A 22,126-nucleotide genomic window follows, 5' to 3' on the forward strand; every position below is an offset into this window, starting at 1 on the left:
AGCCCCTTGAAAGAAATAAAAAAAAAAAAACCAAACATACAAATTAATGAAATACACAAAAATAAAAGTGCATTTTGTTTCAACTCCTGTGATACATTAGACATATAATGCTGCTGCAAGTGGAAAAACCTCATAACTCCAATGTAGGCAGTTTCATTGTGATTCCAGTCTTTAAGTTGAAACCAATTCAAATGCTATAGTAGAAAATTCAAAGGTGTGTCTGCTGGACCTGTAAATAAGGCAGTTGTTAGTTAAGTACTGAAGAGCTGCTTGCTTGAAGGTACAAGGTTTTAAAACACGGAGCAGCGGTAAATTCCCCTGAGCAGTCTCCCGTCTGGCTCGCCAGAAAGTTCAAGAAACATACTAGATTATCTGACTTCTCAACGCTTGAAGAAAGGCAACAGGGTTGTTTTGAACGGGTTTAGTGGTTTGCACCTTCGCCTTGTACAGTAGCTATGAAGAGAGTGAAGGAACAGAGATTTAGTCAGTAGGGGAGGGCCCCCCATACTGAGGAGGGCCCCCCCCCCCCCCAGTCCTGTTTCATTACGTGTGACACTGGTGACCGTCTCTGCTCAGCTCAACGATGGTGATTCTTCATGAGGAAAACTCGCCATTTCGCTGTTTGCGTGTGCGAACTTTTTTTTTTTTTTTTAACGTTTACTGTCATAAGAGCAACTGTAAAGATTAAACTGGAAAGAATAAATGTTTCCTTTGGATGAGCGTCAGGGCGAGGCTGACCACTGATCTCACACTCTCAACCAATGTTTGGCGACGTCCTGATGCGGGCGGACACCCGTCGCCTGACGACCCTCACACGTTCCTCGCATCAGACGAAGAAAAGATTGTACGAAGATGTTTGAAAAGTGTCTCATTACTAGAGGACGTTAGCCAGACCCTGAGGAAGTAGCTGAACACCACCTGGTGGATGGTTATCTTGTTGGCGTGGTTGAAAACCAGGAGTGACACGTTAAATTACATAAATATGATCCAGCAGACCAATAAATTTCATGCCCTGATTTAATGGCTTCATCTGTCATTAAAACAGTACTTTAAGAAAGAAAAGTGGCATAACAAAGCTGTTTGCTTGTGACTTCAGAGTCAGAAGAACAGTAGATGTTTAAGTATAAGAAGGATTTCCCATGTCGTCATTCATGACAGCTCCCACACAACAATCATCTGCAAGTGCTTCACAAACTCTCGATGGGAGAGGGCCCCCTGCACCACAGGGGAGAGAAAACCTATACAATAGTTGGAAGCCAGTAACCCTGACTAGTCAATCAACTTGACTAGTTTTAGAGAGAGCCTGGTTCAAAAGTTTCGTGTTGATTAAAAATGCCTTTCCCCAGAAGGCCGACGGGGGGCCTCCGCTTTCACAGCGAGCGAAAAGATTCAAAACCATGGCACGAAAACAGAATCTAAGTCTGAAGCATCCAGATAAGTTCTACATAATCACTTACAGTCAGTCAAATTAAAAAAATAAACTGTTACAGTGCCTTTCTTTCTTTCTCTCTCTCCCTCTTTTTTTTCTCCTTTGGACATCACATGTCAGAAATGACACACTTCTCCTCGATGTCACAAAAAAGTCTCAAGACTGCCAGAATGAGCAACATGAGCCACGGGTCGCCGGCGCGGGCGACCTTCCATCTACAATCACGCTGAGATACTACAGTGATCAGACTGTAATCCTATTGCCTTTAAGTTATACAAAAATAAATCAGCTATAGTGATTACTCTTCTCTCTTAGAGGTAAAGTACAAAACATCATTTAAAAAAAAAAACCTACTAACAGAAACAAGCTCCGGAGGGTGAAGCGTTCATCGGGCAACACAACAGGCTTCGTGGGGAAGTTGGCAGCAGCCACAGAGACATGGCGCCCTCTCCACCTGTACCAGCTTTTGTCCTGAGCTTTTAATGGTGGTCCACACATGTGCAAGGGTGACCAGACTGATCAGGGTCCGCAAGACAGCGTCTATCATAGTTTACAAGAGTAGAGTCCTGGTTACTTTGGCATGATCAGGCCCCCCCCCCCCCAACCCCCCCACCCCACCCCATTTCCCACGACGACAATAACTGCCCGATGTGTGGCCGAGCTGTTCTTGTGTCCGTGCTTGAAGGCCAACGCAGGTGTTTTTGTTTTCGCCCATTAACCATTCGTCACATACACACTATTGCAAACCATTTTCCAAAATAGAGCCACTTCCACGTTCACGGTTAAAATGTACTGAGCTCAACCACCTCTGAACATTCAGTCACGCTGTAATAATGCAGCTGCGAGCAGGAAGTGTTGAGGCGCGTTTTCAACCCGAGATGTTTGTAGTGACCATTGTTATTACCATTATGAATATTCCTAGGGAATAAATCATTTGTATTATTACTATTTACATGGACGCGTAGCGCATTCATCCAGGCAACGAGAAATCCCCCCTTTTTTCTGAATTAATGAGAAAAGCTAGCATGGCAAATTTCTCATTAATTCAAATAAAGAGGGGTTTTTCTCCTCAGGTGATGCAACACACTTCCCTAAGAAAAGTAACAACTATAACAATAACAATAATAATAATAATAATAATAATAATAATAATAATAATGTGCAGTTTTCAACTCTAGTTGCCGAAAAAACACTACAAGCTGGGCAGGAAGAAACTGAAGCCAAAAGAAAAACTTTAAGAAACATTGATGTCATGTAAAAAGCAAAAAAAAAAAGAAAAAAGAAAAGAAAAGAAAGATGAGTTTATTTGTTGCGTTAAATCAATGTTGAAATTTTAGATGCCAAAAGACACGAAAGTAAAAACAAAACAAGCCTCCCTGCTAGCGACTGCATTACCAACAAACCTGGACAGAGACGTGGAGTCAGCCTCTTTCTGAGGGTCAAATAAATATTGGTGTGCTGTGGAAAAGGGTTGGCAGTAATGTTGGTAATACACTTGAGTAGACAACGAGCTCAACACGATGGAACACCAGAACGGCCCTTTGTGAAGGTACTGTACAGTAGCGAGGAGTGGTGAGGAGGGAAGTTGGCAACTTGACAAATACTTGGGAGAAAAATATGGAGCGTTGTACTAGCAGTGTTTCCCCTCAGTGCAAAAAGGAACTTTGTGACAGAAAGATGTATTCACATGAAAAATAAACTTCCAATTAAAACTAATAAAAAGGTGGTAGCTAGAAGAACTTACGAACAATTAGAGCTTCAACATAAAAAGGAATCGTGTCACCATGGCACTAAATAATAATGAAACAACTTGAAATGTGTGTGTTAAACACATTTTCCCTTTGGTTTGGGATGTAGTGGAGTTGTGAACGGCAGCTGGACGAATACTAGGAGATGAAATCCTCCAGTCTGGGCCGAGCTCTGCTAACCCGGCGTGCGTCTTACACACGAGCATTGCGCCGGCCGTGTACTGAGAGGATAACTAAGGCAGAGCGTGTCCAGACCGGAGGATTTAGCCTGATACATTGTTGGTGGCGTGTATTGGAGCGGTGGGGCTGAAGCAGAAACTGGGATCTGAGCGCTTCATCGGACGCTAGTTGAGTTTTTCCTGGAATATGTACAGATTATTGGTGGTGGCCACAGCAATGATGTTGTCCAGGGGATGCCAAGCCGTGTGGAGGATCTTCTTGTTAAAGTCCAGACTGTCTACACTGATCTCATCCTTTTTACGCTTCCCACCTGTGCTTACTTTGCGAGGTTTAAGGACCGACCGTGGTTTGCTGTACTCCCGCGACGCCTCCAGGGTCACGTCCTGCCGGTAGCCTCGGTCAAACATCCTGAAGAAGTTGTTGTAGGAGCCCGTCATCACCACACTGGAGCAGGCCAAGACACAGTCGACGCAGAGACAGATTTGAGTCTCAACACATCAAATATACAGATGACAAGAAGTGTTCCTGCTCAGCGCAGGACTTTTAAAGCCCTCAGTTTAGTCTTACAGATGGGAAGCAAAGCCTGACAGCTATTTATAACTCCTTGCTCCTGACATCTCTGGTGTGGCTCAAGCCTGGTTGTGCATAAACACCCATCAGGCTTTGCTTCCTGTCTGGAAGACTAAATTGAGGGCTCAAAAGTCCTGAACGGAGCAGGAACAGTTCCTGAATGAGGACCTTTGTAGTGTTTGATTACTGATAGACGGACACTCAGCTAACATGTCAATAAACAGACGTGAACTCCTGCTGATACATCGGCCATCACGTTTACATGCATGTTTGCTCCTTAGAGAACCTCAACTACATTTTTTTGTGGTCAAATTTATATAGGATAATAATTTTTAATCACTCCTTGAAAGAATGAAATATTAGTATTATGTCAGTCATATAATCCTCTTCAATAATAAGACCAATATTGTTTATTCTAATAATTTTGAGACAGTTTATCTCCTGCAACCGAACGGACCGAAGCTCTGCACCCTGCTGATAACCACAGGCCACGATAAGGCCGGTGACTCCGGCGTTTGGTGGCGTCACATAAGCAGTCAACCCCAACTAATAACTCAAAGCTGGGAAGTATTTAGCAAAACTAGTCCAGTGCTGTCTGCCATGACCCCAAAGCTACCAAATGTGAAAACATTCCCGCCATTTATTAGTGTCTGATTACCGGAAGGGAAAAAACAACAACAACAAAAAACGCAACGTTCCCCAAAACAACGAGCCTCTGATCCAAATCTTGACCGGTAGCCCCCACTGAGGCTCTTCTCCATGATGGCCAGTGATAACGAACGTGCTCCACCTCCAGTCACTCTCCCTCCCCTGCCGACGCCCACCTCCCACTCTGAAAACCATTCCTGTAAAACTTCAGATTTTGTCTTTTACACGAAAATATCTAAGTAAATTCAAACTCCAAATATGTATATTGTTGGCATCATTTTTTCCCCACTTTGACATCATACCCACAGTGCGATTGGCTTATGCCAGTGTGAGCGGAGACTTGACAATTAATGCAGTCATGATTGCATGTAAGAAACCCAAAAGGTGCCCACCTGTCGTTCCCATTCCAGCAGCACTCGAACTTGTCGAAGATGCAGTCGTTCTCATAAAGTGAACACAACTTACTTCTGAGATATTCATGCACCTGCCAGAGGAAGGTTTGTAGTTAGAGGCGGCTGCAGGATTCAACTCATCAATGTTTCCTTTGCCTAAATTAAACGATTTAATGATTCAAATCACCAGATGAATGACTTGGCTTCATAGACCTGAATGAACTGAAGCCAGACTATCACACGCAGCTTACAGCTACAGACCTGATACGTCTCTACAGGCCGGGTCTCCATGTTGAGGTCCCAGATCTTCACGGACAGGTAGTCGCGGGTCATCATGTAGCGGCCGCTGTGGCTGAACTTGACATCGGAGATGGACGAGATGATTTCAGAGAAGAAGGAGCGATTGTTTGGATCTTCTGGCTCCTCAAACACTACGAAGAGAGGAGAGATGTATTTCAGCCGTCCTCCCAACAGGATACAGTTTTGAAGCAGGTACACACACGTCAAAGAAACCTGCTCACGTTTGGCGTGCTGGTCACACAGCGCCGACGCCCTCATGTCACACATGCGGATGGTTCCCTTACTGCTGCTGTAGACAAACGTGTTGCACTGGTTGGGATGAAACTCGGCTGCTGTGATCACCTCCGTCAGCTCCTCCATGTTGGCTGGCTTAATATCCACAATGTCTGAGGCAGGAAGTTCAGGGCAAACGGACGTTCACGCCGTATATACAGTTTGTAATTCGCTCCTCCCCTCAGGTAGTGAGGACAACAGCAGGTTGACATGTGACCAGCTGAAGTCTAAAACCGAAAAATATACGAATCAAAGTTGTTTTTGCCGTCTCTAAGTTTGGAAAAACCTGTACTTTGACAAGATAAAGACAATGTGCTGCTGCTCCACTGTAGAAATATTAACTGCAGATAAAACCACCAATGCTTCCTCTTACAGAGGAGAAAGGATACTGAAGCTGCGATCGGTGATCTCCAAATGCCACAGGTTGATGCGAAGGTCGTCTGCAGACAGGTAGGTCTCGCAGTCGCTGTTGACGGAGATGGAGTTGATATGGTAGGTGTGAGCGTTGGCAAACACCCTCCTGGGGCTGGCCTCCACCATCAGATCCATGGGCCTGAACACTGGTACCTGAGGAGAGTCGCTGGGTTAATATCACTTCATCTTTGAATCCCGTTTGGTTAAAAAACAAAAACAGGCCCAAAAGCACAAGTGGAAAGAAACGGATGGTGCAGGAGGGGCCATGTGACATGAGGATATGCATCATGGAGACTTTAAACGCGCTCCCATTAATTTCATTGAAGAACAAATCTACTTAACATCAATGGATGGAGCTTCACGTTCTTCTGCACAGCCGAGCTAAAGACACAGCAGCGCAACAGCCTCCCGGTGTCATACTGATCTGGTTTACTTTACAAAGTTGGACACGGACAAGAAAACTGACAAATGCTGCATCGTACACAGCTGGCTGGTCCCAGCAGCTACACACTCACACACTGCTAACCTCTTTTATCAGCTCTGCCAGAATCATGTCAAACATTAACTCATGGAAAGAGTCGATAAATGACAGCAATAAAAGCAGTTAAATGCAACGTTTAAGTAAACAGTACCATACTGAATGTGCAGTGAATGGGCTGCATCCTGATATGCATGAAGGGCAAAGCCCAAGGTGCAGGAACTGAGATGCTTGGATTCTAGATTTCACCTGCATGGTGATGAAAAGCTACACTGTGATGCTGCGATGACTAGAAAATCAAGTATTCTTACTGTTATCACTTCCATCTGCGTGTGTGTGCGTGTGTGTGTGTGTGTATTACAGGTTGATATATCAGCATGAATCTAAACAACTGGCATCTCAGGCAGTGCAGGAATGATTTGATCCCGTACTTTAGTCAGGACAATAACACAGCTGTGGGGTCAAGGGTCAAGTCAGAGCTACTCCAGTTCAGCCCATGTGAGCTACAAAATGCTGGATGCCAAGTTAACAACTATGGATCATTCTAGTTGATTTCTGCAGCCATGTATCTCTGGGATCCCACAGTATTAATTTTCTCCAGCCAAGTAACAACGAACCAGGGGCGCCCCCATGTGGACAAAATAACACACTGCATATGAGACATCTGCCGGCTGGCTGTGGCAGGACCAGCCCAACACACCAGACAGGAAGTCTGTCTATTGTTAGACATTATTAAGAAAATAGTATGAGCACAGAAAGCAGCACAATCTGCAACTCAGCTTTCTGGAGTGCAGTTGGTTCCTGCATCTAAATATTCACCACAATTTCTCATAACTGTTACACTCATTTCTCAGCTTTTTTTCTATCTACGTATAAAATTCAAATATTTTAAAATTTGGCAGGTGTTTTTTTTTTTTTTTTTGCCAAAGTGCATGACACTGCTTCTAACCATTGCCAAACGTGTCGACATAACAGATCAAAAGTTCTCACGGGAAACATCTCCATTTTGTGTCATTCATCCAAGCAAAAGACGGAACAGAATGTGCCACTAGAAACAGCTCAGGTGTGTGTTCTCTGTGTGCTTCTACACACCCGTAGTGTTGTGACTGTATTTGGATCTCTGTATCGGCCGTCCTCCTCCTTCAGGTTGTAGCCCTCAGGTCTCTTGTCACGCTCGCTAATTTTCCACAGCTTTATGGTTTTATCTAAGAACGAGAGATCAGAGGAAACTGTTGAAGCGGAATCAGTTGTGACGCTTAAAATAGCGCAATGTCAGCAAGCGGAAGAAAAACAAAAATACTAAATAATAAGAACAAGTTCTGGAGAGGATCGTTGCGGTAACAGGAGTTAACTGACCATTTGTGGACAAGAGGAACTGCGCAGCATTCTTCTGAGGCAGCCATCGAATCTTGTTGATCTTCTCCTCGATCTCCAAGCTTTTCAGGTAGTCAAACTCTGGCTCGTGGCTCTGGAAAGTGCTGTAAACATTGTATTCCCCACGGCACTGCGGCTGATTCTTACTCTAAACAACAACAGACAACAGGTCAGCCTGCATTCAAGTCCAGCTATGACAGAGAAAACAACAGTGCAAATGACAGGTCACACACAGCGGCGTTTCCTCGTCTAGTGGCCTGCTGTCACGTGTGTGGAATCTTCATTTTTTAAATATAAAATGGTTTGAGTTCCAGAAATGTTCAGCTCAAAATGTGTAAAATCCTATTATGCAGATTTGTGCCAGCAGCAGGCAGATGTGAACAGACTCCACAGAATCATTCCTGACAGAATATTTTTGCTTTTTTTTGGTTGTTGTTGTTTTTGTTGCTGCAACCGCGGGGCTGTGACTCATGAGAGTCAGCTTGGGACACACCGAGTCTCCCCTGTGGAGCTTTATGAGTTTCCCGCAACCAACAATTAAAACTGGTCTCATTTTCATTGACCAGTAGTTTAGCCGACTTTTAGGGGCGGCACTGGTTTGTCATTGTTCATTTCAAATGAATCACTTGAACTCACCTCTGGCTCCTGCTGAAAGATGACGACACGACCTCCTTTGTCTCCAGTGGCTAGCAACTCACCAGAGTGGTTGAATTCAACAGTAGATATGATGTCAGCTGTCAAAGAGGTCGTACAATCAAATGTCATTAATGCTGTACTACTGAGATGCACCACTACATCATGAAGGTGAAGAAGATGTGTCCTTGTTTTGGTGTGTATGAGCAGGGAGACCCTGCCAACAATGAGGAAAACACAACCCAGCAGTGACGTAAACCTGCATGCACACCACCCGGTCCTGGTGCAGCGGAACCACACCAACGCTCTTTTTCTCCCATTAGCAGCTCGACGTCACTTGTCAAAGACCAGCATTCTCATCAAATGCTACAATACAACAATCCCTCCTGTTTACTGCCTGGCACTATTCTGAGCTATCCTTAATATAGGCTAAGAGCTCGGTCCTCTTAACAGCACACAATGTGCCTGATACCACTGCACCCAACACACACACACACACACACACACACACACACACACACACACACACACACACACTAAACCTAACCAGAACCTGATTCGAACCTCGACCCTAAAACCAAGTCTTGACCTTCAAACGAAGTGAGGACCGGCTAAAATGTCCTCACTTTCTAGAAATGTCCTCACTCTGTTGGTTAAATACGTATTCTAGTCCTCAATATGTAGCAACTACAAGAACACACACACACACACACACAATTTCTGCAGGAGTCAAGTAAAACCAGCACACGCTTCTCGATTCTATTGCTGAGCCTTCAGTCTACGTTTGTTTCACTAACCTTCAGTTCATGTGCACTCGCTGAATGTGGGGGGAAAAAATAAGGGGGGGGGGGTTAAAAAAAAAAAAAAGATGGGTTATCACATGGGGAACATCAGGTGCCAACACTGACATTATTCCAACCATGAACCTGCCGGAAAATTAGAAACATCGCCCATCATCCCAGGTCAAATAAACTACTTTGGAATGTGTCTGAATTTAGTGCATTTGTCCATATTTTTGTTATTTTCATCAGAAGCGCGGGAGCTCTGGGTTCAGAACCGGTACCTGCAGGTTGTGTGGCAGAATCAGAACAACTAGATCGGTGCATCTTTACAAAAACAAACCACCTAAAAAAAAAAAATGGAAGAGTTGCATTTCTTTCAGGATTATGAAATAAGGCTGTTTTCCAGTAGTTGAACGGCCAGCAGTTTTTCTGCAACAACGGAAATAAATGAAACCTTGAATGTTGACGCAAACTATTCCTACAGGTGTCCCAACTTCTGCCTGTATCAAAGAAGCGTCGACAGCCTGCGTTACCACACCTTCTCAAGTATGACTTGGACAATATCTCACTGCAGGAAGTCGTAAATTCTATAATGGCGAGAGAAAAGTATGACCAACAATGGCAGAAGGACCCTGCATGTCTTTCCGCTGCAGACACAAAATGTTTCTCCAGCATCACACAGACAAAGGAGGAAACTAGGAAGGGAGGTTGTGAGGTGAACAGCTGACAGGCGACTCGCAGGACAACCCAGCGTTTAGCTGCATGCTAATACCAATAAAGACAGGGGTGGGGGGGCGGGCGCAGGGGCGATCTTACACTTTTGACTGGTAATGTGTGTTATATTGACTGAAGGAGAAGCTCGTATTTATACTTGTGCCCATGCAAAGTTTACTGTAAACAAACTCGTGGTCCTTTGCACACCAATAAGTCCACTGTGTACTGTCAACACCAATACGTACGAGTTATGAATTCTACTGCAACCTTACAGATTTGAGTTTAGCATTGAATAATGACGTGTGTGGGGATGCACGCAGCATTAGCGTTAGCATCACCTGGCGTTATTGTACATTGGCGTGCTTGCAAGTGAAGCCCAGGCTCACTTGTTCCAATTCTTGGAACTGCATTCAGGGGTCAGTTCCCCTGAAACTATTTTCACACCGTATCTGACCACGATGGCGGCAAAATAGCACCGACAGATATTTAAGGCTATGGATGATCCTGTGTTTGTGTGTTTTTTCCCCGTGTTGATGATGAAATTGAAGTTTACCTCAATTTAAAAAACAAAAACTGTGATACCATTTGAAATCTGAGTGACAGTATTTTTACAACGCAAAACACAAAGTCTTGCCGAATGCATTTTTCTACTTTAGAGAGTCAAAAAAAAAAAAAAAATCTTATGACATTTAATATAAGACAGCTTTACTTACTAGGAGAGTAAATCACCCTGCTGGGACTTCTTTGTACTCGCTATGAAAGACATACTTTCTTTCTTGAAGTAGGATTAGGTTGTTTTTAAGACTGGCTCTTTTATCAGAGATAATTCTTGTTAAGTAGCTCTGCCTCGGTTTAACGCTGATACATTTTCTTACAATACTTCAGCATGGCTTTGCGTTTGCGGTGCAGCTGAGGACCACAGGTGTGGCCCAGATGTCGATGTCCTCTCATGCACATTTAATTACTGGTGCTGAGGGCTTCAAACTAAAGCAGTGGCTCAATAACTTACCGTTTTTCAATTCACCCTGTGGAGTGCAAATCAAGTCGTAGTACCAGGGGATTTTACAGGAAGTACTGTGAACATCACCTCTGCTACTGCAGCTGAACAGTTTTTCAAGTACATCAGTAATATTTCAGCGTCCCCGATACTTCATACATGAGCCGAACACAGCGCTGTTAGCATGTAGCTTTACTTCCAAACAAGCGTGCAGAGGATGTCAATGAGCCAGCTCGGATTAGCAAGTGTCCACCACATGGACTCACCTTCAGCGACGTCGTCGTCTATCGCTCCTTTGACTTGGGAGAAGCACCACTGCACCTCAGTGCTCCCACCAACGGCCCCTGCAGGAGGCACACACCCCGGGGTTAACACACCAACATCAGGGAGAACTTTACATTTACGTTAGCTTGGCGGGTGCTCAACTTAGACTTAAAAAAATAAAATAAAAAGGTGAAGTATAGACAAAGCTACGGCTTCATGCTAATGTTCACGTTATGAATAGCGTTAGCTCACAGTAGCGGGAGACATTTGGAGCTTGTTCGCGGGATTCGAGGGGAGAAAAGCTCACTTCCAACTGTCACTGACACACAAACACACACACACACACACACACACACACACACACACACACACACTAGCATCTGGACTAGCATGCGAGCTAACCTCTGCTGGTTCATCTCAACAGTGAGCGCTAGCATCTGGGCTGAACACAGTCGGGATGTAGTCAGGAGCTACACCCCCCGACACCCGTGCCTTCCCCGTTTTACCTGCCATGGTGAGCGACTCGGAGAGTGGGGACCTCCGCAGCGGGCTCGGGCCCTGGACTGGAGCAGTGCTGACCCTGGTCGGTTGGGTGGTTCTGACCGAGGAGGTGTGGAGGAATGAAGCTGTGTGCTGGTAGAGATTTGGAAGACCATGCAAGTCCTTTGCCCGGGAGATACAAGCAGTTAGAACCCGTTTCCAGCCAAACACTGTAGGCTGCGATCCTCGGCACTGTTTTTAGACTTTGCACTCTACTTTGAGATTTCCCTCGCCGCTGCCTCTCCCTGCATTACACTTTCAAAATGGCGCTAGGCGGGCGGCGTTCAGCAGGCTTCAAGCGGGGAGAGCGGCGAGGGAGCACCAGGAAATGTTTCCCTGCCCGACTCCCGAGTCGACCGTTTATATGTATTCCTTTAATGTCTCAATGACACAATATGATTAGTGGCTTTATATCACGTTTAATTTTCAATGAAAAATCTTAAGGATCTTTAAAGGAAAGCTGGTAATGGCTTAACCCCGCCCACGTGAAAAATCCCTTGGAAGGAATCGAACGTCCTAACGTAAGCAGCCTTTTTTTTCCCTCAGCAAAAGCGTGTGAAGTTAAAACACAAATTTCCAACTTTTGGTGAATTTTACTTTTGAATTTGCCTAAGTTCAAATTATAAACATTGAAATTACTATTCAAAAAATGTATCAGTTACATCAATCATAATAAAATATGTTTTTTTTTTAAACGCTGCCCACGACACACAAAAAAAGTCATATTTATGACTTCCGTTTGTTCCTGCAACTGTTTTAAACTGCGCCAGTTTTAAAGTATTCTGGTGCATGGATGCCACCAGTGGGTCCAGGCTCAATGGCCCCTGGCCCCGGGAAAAGAATAGCCAGGGTCCTGGGTGATTACTTTGCAGGGTTGATGGTTCCAGCTCGTCAGGTAGTCAGTTTATCTCTGTCTTTCTTTTTTTTTGTCACTTCCTTTCTAAGAAATTAGGGCTGTCAAGACAAATATAAACACCTTTAAACACACAGGCTCCACCTGACATTGCTTCTGCTGATATGCCTTAAACACACACACACATATTACTGCTGAACTTTGTATCTTTTGCCCATGAAAACACAATTTTAAAGCTCTTGAAAAACAAGGACACACAACAGTTGTGTGGGTTTACATAACCACACACACACACACATTTTTTGATGTGACTTTGCAATGCAGTAAACACAGTTTCTAGAGTGTACATTTAAAGCCATAAATAAGCCAAGTGGCCTCTCGTTGCTCTAATTTCCTCCAACACCTTGTTTCGATTATTCAAAAAGCAACACTGCATGATAGTGGCCTGCAGAGCAGAGAGTGACCAGAGGAAGGTCAGGAACCATCACTTTAACCATTACTGTTGGGTTTGGATCGCAAATCCCGCAGTCATTATTCGCCTCCAAGTCCGAGTGCAGGCTCAATCTTTCAGCATCTTTTTAAAACATTTTGTTTGTTACTTCCCCACCATGAAGTAAGTGGTCCATCGGGCGAGAAGCAAAGCCCCGAACAGCACGGTGTAGCTGAAGAGGATAAACTTGAGGATTTCTCTGAATGTCCGGAGGAAGCGGATGAACAAAGGTTCCACATCCAGAAGCTCCCGCTGCCTCTTCTCCCTAAGACCTGCTGCGGTCGGCCCGGGCCCCATGTTCCCACCTCGACCCATTCTGCAAACACACACATTTATTATCCACTGATAGGTGACACTGCTCACGACAACTCCTAAACAAACATATATTTAAATTCTTTGAATGTGATCACTGGGGCAGTTTCTTTGTTGCCTGTTTACTTAGAAGGCACAATTGCACATTTAGGTGAGCTGCAAATAAATATTTTTCATTGCCTAATGTATTATTAACATTTTGCATCAGCGGTAAATATAAACCTTTTTGTTCTCACTAGATGACTGTTAATAATTTATCTGCAAATTGCACTTAGTGGGTGTCGTATTGATCTGCTTTGCTTCTTGTTTCCAGAAACAACAGAGACTCTAAAACCTCCAGCTTCACTTTTAATGTCCAAATTCACATTCTTTTAAACCCATGTGAAGTAAAGGCAGATTAGAATCCTGGAATAATGATGATGAAGATCTATGAAGATTTCTCGAGTTGAAATGCTCGTGTACCATTTCTACCAGTTTAATCATGTTCCAGGATTTCAATGTGGTTGTTATCGACAGTAAAAGCTTAAACAGACGTCACCTACAGTTAAACAGACAAACCTGAACATGCAGGAGTCCTGTAGGCTGAAGGTACCATTTATGAAGAATAAGATCATACCTCAGTGTTGTTGGAGCAGGGTGGGAGCCGTCCTCAGGGTGGGTGGGCTCCTGTGTTTCCAGCCCTCAAGTCCAAGTTGGTGAGTGCTGCCTCCAGCTTTTCAGTTCCTCATGGCAGAGGAGGAGCCAGTGGATCTGAGCCCCCTGGGATTGATCTAGTGGTGGGTTACGTCTCCTGTGCACCTGCTCCTCAAACAAAGACTTTCTAGTGTGGAATATGAAGCAAAGCTCATATTTGAAGTGTTTTCTTGTGGGTCTAACCAAACCAGATTCAAGCGGTTTAACACGACTGAGGAGGAAATTAATATGGAATGACCAAAGAGGAAAAACTCCCAAAATATCAGCTGTCAGCAGCGCTCCCTGGGTTCATAGTGTAAGGCAGGGAGAAGATATTGACTGAAGCAGATCAAATACCCTCCCGCAGCACAGTTATCCTCAGCCGGAACATGGAGCAAATGGCCTCCTAATTCAATCAGCTTCCTTTGCTGTCAAATCACGGGCTGCTGTGGGTTGAGCTCTCCAGACGGCGCAGGGTCATTATCGGCTGATCGGGAGGCCTGTTGCTGCTCTAATTGCTGCTTTGGAAAGCCGGACCACTGCTGATGGGTGCACTCCCACTTTCATCTCCTCTCCCTGTGATCACAGCCGTGCTTCTGAAAATGATCTACTCATGTCAGTAGCAGCGGCGGCGGCGTCCCTCATGAGCAACCAATACAAAGACTAATTTCACTTCGTTAGGACTTTATTTAATGGTGGTTATCAGGGGAAACACACAAACACTTCAAACAATGGCCAGGTTACATGAATCAAAGTGCTTTTATTAACATACATTAGATATGACAAACACTATTCATACATATTTACAGCAGCTCCGTGACTTCTGACATGTAACAGGACAGAAGGATACACAGATTTATTTATTTCCTTCATGCGACTCAAATACAGGAAACAAGTTATCCAGGTGTTTGACCAGCACAGACATCAATGAGACACCTGCAGCCGCGTGGCGTTTGATGTGATCAGGTGGAGGTGCAGGTGACTTAGGCCATCTGAGCTTCAGGCCGGTCCATGAGGGATTTGATCCAAGTCGTACCATTAATCAGTTTTGTCGTGGCTATGATGTACTCCATCCCACTGTCTTCCATCTGAGAGAGGAAACGCAGGGCAGCAATTTCTGCATACGTGACCCCTCCGAGGAAAAACACCAGCGTGGTCCGATTCTCCCCCTGCTGGCCTGTAGGGGAGGAAGAGATGTCACAGAAAGACGGACTTAACTGAGATTTATGAACGTTTTCCGTAGCAACCTAACCACATTTGTGCAACTGCTTAATTTAATGCAACCCAGCCGGCTGTAAAAGACAGCCAAGTCCCTCTAGTTTAATATTTTGATGTGCAAACACTGATTTAGACGCCATCCTGCCCCTAGATGAGTCCTCCATTATCACCCTTTAAAAAACTAGCGTTACGCAGACATGTAGAAGCAAGTCAACAAGTCTAGTACCGAACCTCACAGTTCTAATTAACACGTTTTAAATTGAGCGCGTGATAAATTCATTATTCACAGCAGTGTAACGCCTCCTGCTGCAGAAAAGAGGGGACGGAGAGGGAGCGAAGGAAAGTCCAGGTGGAGCACAGCATGTTTTTATCTACTGTCCTCCTAAACACAGACGGCTACAAAAAAACAAAACGGACAAACAGACAGCGGAGCCGTAATGCTGTCGGCTTGGTGCAATCAGCCTGTTAGCGTTCGGTGTTTGACATAACGTGAACAAAGCCTGACTCTTATCTCCATGAGGCAGGCAGGAGGCTGCTGAGGAGAGCAGGGAAAACAGAGGAGCCAGGCGGCTGTCGGAGAGTCCCTCCTCCATGAGCTCCAGCAACAATACGAGGGGAAAAAAAATGACCGCGTGGCAAAAAGAATCCAATAAGCGAACGTAACTATGCAACAGTGCGCGCTATTGACAAGAGGAAACTACAATGCTCCAAAGATGGAGTAGTAAAAGCGCACTTCAGCCTGTCACTCGTCACCAAGATTGGAATTTAAATAAAAGATGTTTTTTTAGGATTGCAAATGTGAATTCATGCTCCAATTTAAATGTAATTTTTGTTGGCTTGTTGATAGTAGATAATTCCCAAACTGAATAGGCCTTTTAGGTGTCAGGCAAAAATTGAAACTGCAGCTTGACCCTGTAAATCATTGTCCTGAACGTTAAATTGAACTGGAAAACCGATTACTTAAAACCCTAGACGGCATCTTAAAGAGATGAATGCACGCTATATTCAAATACAAAATTAGCTTTGGAAGACAACTAACAACTCTTAAAACACGCAGAGACCACGATGACACAATGGAATGACGCTGCTCCATTTTAACCCTTGATTTAGCATTATTTTTACAGTATACAAATGAAATGATTTTTTTTATGCCACTCTTAAAAGAAGCAGCCGCTGGAGGAACTGTCCGTCAATCACAGGCCAACTTCAACCAATCAGTCCTTGTTGATTTCGCTGACGCTGGCAGCTTCTACAGTGCGGTACATGCTAATCTCATGATGATGGTTTTCTTTGGTAAACAACAATCCAATGATGTAGGAACGGAAACCCAGAAGTAATTCAGCCCTGTTGTTTGTCCGCCTCCCTCGTCTCAATGTCGATGTGAGGTTGGAGAGCTTTCAGCTCAAGCACAAGCTTAAGGTACTTGCACATGTTGGTTTACTGCATAAAATACATCAGTAAATACCACAACTTGTGAACTTTGAAGGGTGTATGTGTCTTTAAAAAAAATAGCTTTTAAACACGACCATAGAGGTTGCTGAGGTCATTAAAAGGTCATCAGGGGGAAAACAGAAGAAGCGTGCAGCTTAGCTGTGGCGATGTAAAAGTCATGTGACCGTGGTGTGGTTCCTTCGTAGGCTAACCTAAGCTTTGTACTGCTAAAGATTGCATTTTGCCTCTAAAGTCATCAAAGTGCTGTTCTCTGGTGAAGATGATCTTGCTGAACAAAACCTGCAAGTCTCATCAACTTTTGTTTTTCTCCACAGAGTTGATTTCCTGTTTCAATCCACCCATGCAACAGCGCCTCTGGCTTTTGGTTGTGGGAACTCAGAGAGGTGCAAACTAAAATACGTCCACCCTGCGGCACTCATTAGCCCATAGCTTTAGATGCTGTTGTCGTATTGAGCTGTGACAACATCTCTTTTCCTTTTTGTGCAGAATTATCAGGGTGGATCCCGTGTTAGAAAAACCTTAGAAAGGAAGCAGGAAAGCACCGTTCCAGCTCTTAATACGGCCCCCACAGAGATGTAGAAAGAACCCTTCAAACAACCTCAGTTCAAATGGTTCTCACGTTTTTTGTGGAGTCCAGCAGGCAGCTGTTGTCTCTCCTCAAAATGCGGCCCCGGAAGCATCTTCAGCACCTCTTCAATGCTACGCCAGCCCGGCCGGGCCAAAACCTGGGTCAGTCGGATGCTTAGTGGAGCGTAGCCGCTGTACACGTACGAGATGTCGTTGGGGTTCTGAGGAAAGTCAGAATGCAAGAGTCAGAGGCCCAGGTCCCCCTCACATCCTCGTGTTTGCTTTATAAACCTTGTACCTGCTCGTTGGCATCCTCCATCCACAGTTTGAGTGTCTTTCTGATGGTGGGGTAGTTATTCCTGGAGCTGGTCTGGGACTTCAACAGACCCCCCTTCTCTAGATTGTTCAGTGTAAGAATGTGTTCATAACCATAGGTCTTCATGAAAGACAAAGGAGGGAGAAACAGAGTGGCATTATTTAGAAACCTGATGTCTGAGAGTGTCATCACGACATGTTCACTGACCCTTCCCGTCTCCCAGTGCAGTGAGTTTCTACTTTTATCTACTGAACTGTTGAGATTTGAAACAAAGGACAGAGAAATGTGGGATTTGAGAAACTTGACTTCAGACAACGCGGTCTTCTCTGGATAGTCACACAGTCATGGATGGGACCGGCGCCTCTACCTGGAGAATCTCCCTCTTGTAGTAGTCAAACACCTTCTGCTTGAGGCCGTTGTTGCAGACGGACTGCATGCACACGAGGCGCAGAATCTTGATCAGGGGATCTTTTTGGGCAATGCAGTCTTCGATGTACGTGTTCACCTGGATATTCAAATAAGTACGTCAAAGTACATGAACCAGTTTGACACCACAAACACATAAACAAGAAATATACCCAATAAGAGACACCTGTTTAATAGTTTTGCCAGTTAACTGAATAAAAAGAGTAAATACAAATACTAGTTTGCTATGTTTTAATATCTAGATGCTGGGGATTCGGTTACAGGGTGATCTACCTTGTCTGTGTCCACCCCGGTCATGAACTCCTGCTCCACTGTTAGGTTGTCAAAGAAGGCCTCAGATGCTGGAACGAAGGACATCGCGGTAAAACAGATGAGCGAGAGGAACATTACCAGCGAAGGCTGTGCAATAAAATCAATACAGCGACATATGTCAGAATAAGTTGCTTTCACAATACTGCATCAATATTATATCGTAATACATCGTGATAAATCGTGACCCATGAACAGTGTGTTACAGCAGCTGTATCTGGTGTGTTCAGTAAGAACGTACAACTTGGAACTTTGGCTGCTGAGTGATCAGGACTTGTGTTATCGTGTTATTACACTACCCAGGTGGTACACAGCAGGTTGTACTGTTGATGAATTATGTAGAGTATTGCAACATGTATCTTATCATAACACAATATATGGTGACATGAGGCATGAGGTTAAACCTGAGGCACAGAGGACACACGACATGAACGGCGTTAAAGCTCTACTCCCCTGCAGAGTTGAATGACGGCAGCAAACTTGTATCTTACAGAGATCAAAAGACGTTGTGAGAATTGTTCCTAAAATTCAGAGGGTGTAAGGTGCAATGTGGTCAAAGGAAGTAAAAGAGGAATGGGCGGCGTACTGGTGATGTCCTTGATGAGTTCTGCGATGGACGTGTGGTTGGCCAGCGAGCTCCGAGCCGCCTGCATGTGAGGCAGCTGAGACACAAACTGCTTGATTTCTCCCACCGTTTTGGCGTTGTGACGCTCCTGCCGGCAACACACAAACATGACCGTTGGTACGCTTGATGCTGCGGCTCAAAGAAGCCTTTAAAACACAAACCTATATTTGTAACCACAAAAAAAGGCTCTGAGTTCAACAGAAAACACGAATTTACCATAAAAGGAGTATAAAAAATTAGTGAGTGATTTATCTGAATCTGTGTAGGGAAGATTGTCACCAGATTTTCAACACACCATGAAAGTCCCTAGAGAACACACAATGACCAAACACACACGCACATCCTATAACAATACATTCCCTAGCCCCTCACCCTAACCCTTACCATCTCAACTGACTGCCTGACCCTAACCACGACCCTAAACCTAACCTGAACCAGGATTCTAACTTCGACCCTAAAACCAAGTCTTGACCTTCAAACGGCCCTTTGAAGATGTGAGGACCGGCTAAAATGTCCTCACGCTGTTGGTCAAATACGTATTCTAGTCCTCAATATGTAGCAAGTACAAGAACACACACACATACACACACACACACACACACACCAAATTACTTTTCAGAACCTCTCTGCCTGGTGGGCGTGTTTTTCCTTCATTAGCAAAGATCTGCCTGCTGATGCTCGCTACTCTCCAGCGTCAGTTAAGAGCATCTGACTGCTCACCAGCAGTCTAATGTAGTTTGAATAACGATCAGTGCATCTGTCTTCCAGGCTGATGAGAAACTAATAACATCATGGCTTTTGTTATCTTGTCTCTAGTCATCCTTTGACCTCTTATCACTTTTGTGACAAAATGCCACAGAGATGCCAGATCAACTGAGATGTTCTGGTGGTAAATCACACATTCAGGAGGACAGCAGGTACACGTGGAGTGGTGACGTCGAAGCTCCACCAACCTCAAAGGCAGCAGAGATGATTTTGGCCTTCTTGCTGAGCGCCGCTCCAACGGCATTGAAATTTTTGTCTCGGATCTCTGCATACAGCTCCTCTGCCGAGTTGAGCTGCAACTTCTTGGGCTCGGTGGGTAAATCTTTACTCGCCTCACCTTGTTTCTTCTGTGCAAACTTCTCTGGAGGCAGCTTGACATAACCTGTGAGGAGAGAAAGCAACAAGGAGGGTTTGGAGCAGTCAATCAGGTAAACAGAAGTGATGTGAACAGGTAGGAGAAGCTCATCCTGACCGTTATTGATTCCATAGATCTCATCGATTAGACCTTCGTAGGTGAGCTGAGTGGCCAGAGGAGTCAGCAGGTCAACGTTACGGTCCAGGAGGAGCAGAGTGTCAAACACGGGCAGGATCTGATTCTGAATACCAGCAAACTCCCTCTTCATCCTCAGCATCATGTTGGCAACATGCTGAGAAGAAGAAGAAGAAGAAGAAAATGTTCTCTAAACATCTGACTGCAATATTTCCAGTCAATAATCATCCCTGCCTGGACCTTCCTCACCCGAGCGCAATCTCCTTTGCCATAAATCTGTGGGATGGTGCCGTAGAGCGCCTGTAGGGTCATGAGGCCTTTGGCGGTGTGGAAGAGGCTGGTTTGGTCGTTTTCCAGGTAGCATTCCTGTGTGACAGCAAACAGATGATCAGATCAGACATGACCAGGAACAGAACTCTGCTTTCTGCTCTGTGACAACACACGCACGCACACACACACAGTGTTTGCAGCAGAGTGGTTACTTTACATGAATATCCAGGCGCTACACACCCTGAAGGCACTTTCATACTCCATGGACAGCAGGTCTCCATCATAGGGAATCAAGTCCAGGATGTACTCATCTATGTTAATGAAAGAGCCCAGCACGCCCTGCTCCTTCAGCCGCTGCTCACACAGCATGCTCCGCCGTGACACAAACAGAATGTGGAAGTCACGTGACGAATGCATCTTATCCTCACTGGAAACAGTGAATGCAGCGAGGATTTGATATACCACAGAACATGTTAGCATCAGCATATAAAGCATGGATTCTGAAACTGAAACCCAGAAACGAACCTCAGCACATTGTCAGCAATAATATCCATGAGCTCTAGCCTGGGACGGACAAAGAAGATGATATTTTTGACATCAGCAGAGGGGAGCCGCCCACTCTTAAGGGTGAACATCTTTTCCACTTCATGTTCCTGAGAAAGGATGATAAGAATACACTTTTTAAAAAACATTTTTCAAATAAAATGGCAGCACTAAGTGCTTTCCAACAAGAACATGAAAAAACACGATTAAAATCAGAGAATGAAAACAAGAATTCACGACACAAAATGGAAATTAAACTATAAGTGCAGATTATAATGTTGAACAGTTATATAGGCAGGTGCAACTATTGGGTGCTGTTTCCCACAGCTCAACAAAAGAACAATAAAGTGGACTGTATGGATAAAATGTGATAAGAGCACTTACCTTTAGCAGAGAATACTGTGCTATTAACCCAAAAGGTCCCGTCAGATATTCATCCCAGACTATGGCCTAGAGAACAGGGCACACACAGTATTCCATCTTTGAATGAAGATTCAAACCAGTTGAGTGAATTGCAGGATGTGTTTACCAATGACAGCTAAGGTAGAAGCTAGACAGGCTAGCTTAGCCTAGCGGCGCTGTGAGTTCAGCCTCGCTGCCGAAGCCATGTTTATTTCCGTGTTTATTACCTTACTCCCCGCACATTTATCCAAAAACTCTCGAAGCTCTTTCCTTGCTGCTTCTCTCAAGATGTTTAGATTTACCCTTCCGTACGATAGGTGCGCAGCCATTTTTTTTCTTCAAAATGAAAAAAAAAAATGCCGCAAATCAGGTGACTTTAGTTGGGGACTGAGTCACGTGACAGGAAGAGTTCACGATTCGATAGAATTCTCAATAGAATTCGGTCTTAAAATGATTAAAGCGCCCATCTAGCAAATACCAGCGTTTAACATGTTTGCTATAATTTAACCTTTTCGATACCGCTCTAATAGATGGTTCAACATGATTTAAACCGGCGAACGCGACAACTTTCCGTTGGCAGGATCGCTAATTCGTAATACGCATGCGTACTATACATTCCCTGGCTAAAATTAATTTTTGCAGTATCTATATCTCACGTGTACGCGTTTGTGAATTGGTCG

The 22,126-nt window shown here is 44.5% G+C and overlaps 2 protein-coding genes across 2 annotated transcripts; both read right to left on the reverse strand.

Moving 5' to 3' along the window:
- Positions 1–2,052: 2,052 nt before the first annotated feature.
- ppp2r2aa (protein phosphatase 2, regulatory subunit B, alpha a) lies at positions 2,053–12,033 on the reverse strand. Its single transcript, XM_086207415.1, has 10 exons — positions 11,703–12,033; positions 11,199–11,276; positions 8,443–8,540; positions 7,789–7,954; positions 7,525–7,637; positions 5,930–6,107; positions 5,489–5,653; positions 5,229–5,398; positions 4,968–5,059; positions 2,053–3,801 (listed from the first exon to the last, which is right to left on the reverse strand). The coding sequence occupies exons 1-10, from the start codon at positions 11,707–11,709 to the stop codon at positions 3,522–3,524; spliced, it is 1,347 nt and encodes a 448-aa protein (XP_086063541.1). The 5' UTR covers positions 11,710–12,033; the 3' UTR covers positions 2,053–3,521.
- Positions 12,034–14,740: 2,707 nt separating this feature from the next.
- On the reverse strand, positions 14,741–21,810 carry vps33a (VPS33A core subunit of CORVET and HOPS complexes). The gene is made up of 13 exons (XM_086205511.1): positions 21,674–21,810; positions 21,429–21,494; positions 21,027–21,154; positions 20,742–20,928; positions 20,481–20,597; positions 20,214–20,388; positions 19,930–20,123; positions 18,938–19,064; positions 18,316–18,383; positions 17,984–18,121; positions 17,599–17,736; positions 17,353–17,521; positions 14,741–15,240 (listed from the first exon to the last, which is right to left on the reverse strand). The coding sequence occupies exons 1-13, from the start codon at positions 21,773–21,775 to the stop codon at positions 15,047–15,049; spliced, it is 1,803 nt and encodes a 600-aa protein (XP_086061637.1). The 5' UTR covers positions 21,776–21,810; the 3' UTR covers positions 14,741–15,046.
- Between the last annotated feature and the right edge of the window lie 316 nt (positions 21,811–22,126).

The sequence above is a fragment of the Aulostomus chinensis genome, chromosome 6 (assembly GCF_037954235.1).
Source record: "Aulostomus chinensis isolate RoL2024-O1b breed Wild chromosome 6, RoL_Achi_v1.0, whole genome shotgun sequence".
NCBI lineage: Eukaryota > Metazoa > Chordata > Actinopteri > Syngnathiformes > Aulostomidae > Aulostomus > Aulostomus chinensis.